General features: G+C 48.7%; 1 protein-coding gene across 1 annotated transcript; it reads left to right on the plus strand.

Annotated features, from left to right (window-relative positions):
* The first annotated feature begins 1,242 nt into the window (after positions 1-1,242).
* Positions 1,243-1,707, plus strand: LOC106689348 (ATP-dependent RNA helicase glh-1-like). The gene has a single exon (XM_014434278.1). It carries the CDS (start codon positions 1,243-1,245, stop codon positions 1,705-1,707), a length of 465 nt encoding a protein of 154 aa, XP_014289764.1.
* Positions 1,708-4,050: the final 2,343 nt, after the last annotated feature.

Consider the following 4,050-nt stretch of genomic DNA (forward strand, 5'->3'; position numbering starts at 1 on the left):
TTCTAGTTGCCGAGATGAAGCGGACGGACCAGTAAGCTGATAAGGCTATGTGCAGCTCTACTTGCCGAGATGAAGCGGACGGACTAGAGCCGGGGATAGACGGGAAATTACACTGGTTGCCGAGATGAAGCGGACGGACCAGTGTAACCGTTACGGATTAGGTTACAATCTTAGTTGCCGAGATGAAGCGGACGGACTAAGATTGCTGGAGAAAAGGAGAGGAGATAGGCCATCGTCTAAGGTGAGCATAATAAAAACCAACTCTTGTGAGAATAGATTAGCAATGAACCTCTCTATCTCAAGTAGAGTGTAGGCCACCAGTGCTATGAATAGACCTGGAGAAAGGCTTCATTAACGGATCAATCCCGGTGGCTCATGAAGGGCTCATGTGATCGATTATCACTGAGGATTCACTCTTTTAACTCTACTTGAGATAGTTCCGTAGAATCTTTTTGCTCAATCTCTTTTTATTTTATAATTAACATTCTTACACATTACATATTAACATATATACATTTGAACAATTTATCGTATTCATATAATAATAACATAAGAGGGTTAATGGTGATAGTCAGCCACCACGACAGCCCGCATTGAGGCAGCCAGTGCTACAGATCCCGGTGGCGCAACCGGCTCCTGGAGTTCCTGCGGCCTCGGTTGTCCCGGCAGTCCCGGCGGCGGTTCCAGCGCTACCCCCGCTACCAGAGAGCACTCTCGCGGCTGCTCACGCTAAAATAAAAGTGAAAGCAGTAACCTCTCAGGATATTAGAAAAGCTATCTCAGACTTGGAGCGGTTCTCAGGCGAAATTGGTGAGTTAAATCACTTTATTAAAGGTGGAGATCGCATCATGGAGAGGTTGGCAGCCAATGTCTCAGAGGAGTTGCTGGACAACAATGACGCGATTTCCCTCAAGGCAGCACTCATATGCCGGATCAAGCGAAGTGTTTTGAACCAAATTCAGGCAGACGAGGAAGAAAGATTAAAGAAGGCCTATGGAGGAGGTAGATGGTCCCCGGAGGAAGACATTTTATACATGCTACGGGAGAGGAGAAAGCAAGGGCAGTCTAACGGACAGTACGCAGCCACGCTGTTAGGACAGTTTAATCTGACCACTGAAAAGATGAGAGAGACTCTGGGAGCGGATGTTGTCAGTTGAAAGATGAATTTTATTGATTCCATAATGAAGGTGCACTTGCTAAAGAGACGAATAAAAGGGAAGGTTTACCACGGGACATGCAAGGATGGATGTCGATGATGGAGGATGGAACAGAGTACCGTACCACCGCACAAGGAATCCATCAACACCATGGAAGAGAAGAGAACCCAGAGATAGTGGTAAAGACAGAGGCACAGGTAGAGAAAGGCGGCCGAACCAGGGCAGAATACGCAACGGAGGAGGGAAAGAAGACAGGAAGTGCCATGGATGCGGAAAAGTAGGACACCTGGTGGCCCAATGCCCCCGCACGAGGTGCTTTGAGTGCGGCAACGAAGGCCACATAGCACGACAGTGCCCTTATATCTACAGAAGGGCAGAGACGGGACCAGGGGAACCGATGGAAATAAACTTCCAGCGGATACGGCGGAAAAGACGTGAGGACTATCGACCTAGTGAGTCTTCTAGTGAAACCTCAGAAGCATCAGAAGCCTCAGGAACAGAGGGGGAAGGAAGAGGAAGACGGAGCAATAAGCCGCCAAGCAGTAGATGACGCCGAGTAAGTGAGGGTAGGAGATCAAGGCAAGAGAGTTGAGGTGGGTGCCAGGAGAGGGGCGAACGCACATTAGAGGTTTGCAATATCAAAGGAGAGATCAGCGGTCTGCCTATCATCAAGGTTAGCGGCGTGAGATGCCTCGTGGACACGGGGAGCTCCCACACTATCCTGTGCCGGGAGGCGCTGAGGAAGATGAGCGGCGGTGAGAGGAAACTCCAGATGGATATTCAGGTATGTCATTGTCAATTAATCACCCTGGGTGGGCCCTGTAGAGTAGAAGGGGAGGCGGACATTGATTTACGGGAATGGGGGATCGAAGAAGGGGTATTGAGGGTTCATATCGTGGAGAAAATGCCCCGTGAATATCAGCCTATTATAAGTTGCGATCTACTAGGGAAGGTAAGTGCGGGGATTAGGAATAACAAGGGCCTGTGGAGGATTCGGTTGGGGAAGAGGAGGTTTCGGTGTCGCGAGCTTGGAATGGGGGAAACCAAACGGATATGTGCGATCCAAGGAGGGAGGAGGAATTGGAGACAGGAAATAAAGGACAAATACGGTGATAATTTCTTCATGGAGGGAGAGTTACTGGGGGCGACCGGACAAACAATGCACCAAATCCCCCTGAAACAAGATAAAATTACTTACGTAAAAGAGAGGAGGTATCCACATGCGCTCAGACAGCATATTCGGGAAGAGCTAGATAATCTAAAAAAACAGGGTATCATCATAGATAGTACCTCCCCATACAACACCCCCCTATAGGCAGTGCGGAAGAAGGGCACACCGGGAGACAAGGGAGAAAAATATAGGGTAGTAATTGATTACCGGAGCTTGAGAACACGGTAGACGAGAGAAACCCGATACCGCGACTAGATGATATCTTAGATAGACTAGGTGGGGCAACGATCTTTAGTACTTTAGATCTGAAGGCCGGCTACCTCCAAATCAAGATGCACCCGGAAGATCAGCACAAGACAGCTTTTACATTCGAAAGGGGGCATTACGAATTTACGAGGATGCCCTTCGGACTGAAAAATGCCCCAATTACGTTCCAACGATTGATGGACGAATTCTTACGGGGAATCGACGAGTCCATGTGCCAGGTATACATGGACGACCTTCTCGTTTTTAGCAAAACGGAAGAAGAACATGTGTCCCACTTGCGCAAGGTGTTCGAACAGGTCCGGAAATTCGGGTTAAAGTTATCGTGCGAGAAATCAATATTGGGTAGAAACCAGATAAATTTTTTAGGACACACAATATCGGAACAGGGAGTCAGGCCAGACGCAAATAAGGTAGAAGCGATCAGGAAAATGGCGATTCCAACGGATGCTAAGGGAATCAGGAGATTGTTGGGCGCTCTGAATTACTATAGACGATTCGTACCGGCGATGGCCAGGTATCTGGTACCCATCAACAACCTTCTGAAAAAGGGAAATAGGGTGCAGGTGACGCCCGATATGGTGGAAAATATTAGAAAATGCATGGAGGCGCTTCAGAAGGAACCGGTGTTGGCATTCCCGGACTTTGAACGTACATTTACCATCACCACGGACGCAAGTGAGTACGCGTTGGGGGCGGTACTGTCGCAGGATTGTGAGGGTGGAGAGCGACCGGTGGCATACGCTAGCAGGCGGTTAACAGATGCTGAGACAAGGTACAGCGCACTTGAGCGAGAACTGTTAGGTATTGTGTGGGCGGTAGAACATTTTCGCCCCTATGTTTTCGGGAGGAAATTCCGGGTACATACAGATCACAGACCGCTTCAATGGGTTGGAAAGCTTAAAGAGTCCTCAGCTAGGGTCACCAGATGGAAGGAACTGCTCAACCAGTACAACATCGTAATCCAGTACAAACCAGGAAAAGAAAATGTAGTCGCTGACTGGTTATCCCGCGCGATCACCATAAATGCAATAGACGAGGAACAACCACAGACGTCAGGAGAGGCGAGACAGTTTTTGCGAGAATGGACGCCAGGGGAAGAAGAAACGCAAAGCACGACGGGTAACGACCATGAGCCATCATCCGAGAACGAAAGCTCCACCGAGGGAAGACCAACGGAGATGGAAGAGCTAGAGGAGGTGAACGATAAATCGCACCAAATAATTTCGAAAACCAGAACTTCTGGATCCATGAAGATGGACTTCGCTAAACATGAGAAGACCTCGATCACCACTATTTGGTCGGCACCGGGTGTCAGGAATGATGAGATCTGCCGAACGCTGAATGATGCATCCAAACCGGACGAACATACCATCTATACGTCGGGAATGGAGTGGTTTGGGAGAAGATAAAACGCCTCTGGAGATTGGAGAAAATCGGAATGGATCGAAACTTCGT

Source organism: Halyomorpha halys, unplaced genomic scaffold, assembly GCF_000696795.3.
Source record: "Halyomorpha halys isolate HHAL.00 unplaced genomic scaffold, Hhal_1.1 Scaffold1339.1, whole genome shotgun sequence".
Classification (NCBI taxonomy): Eukaryota; Metazoa; Arthropoda; class Insecta; order Hemiptera; family Pentatomidae; genus Halyomorpha; species Halyomorpha halys.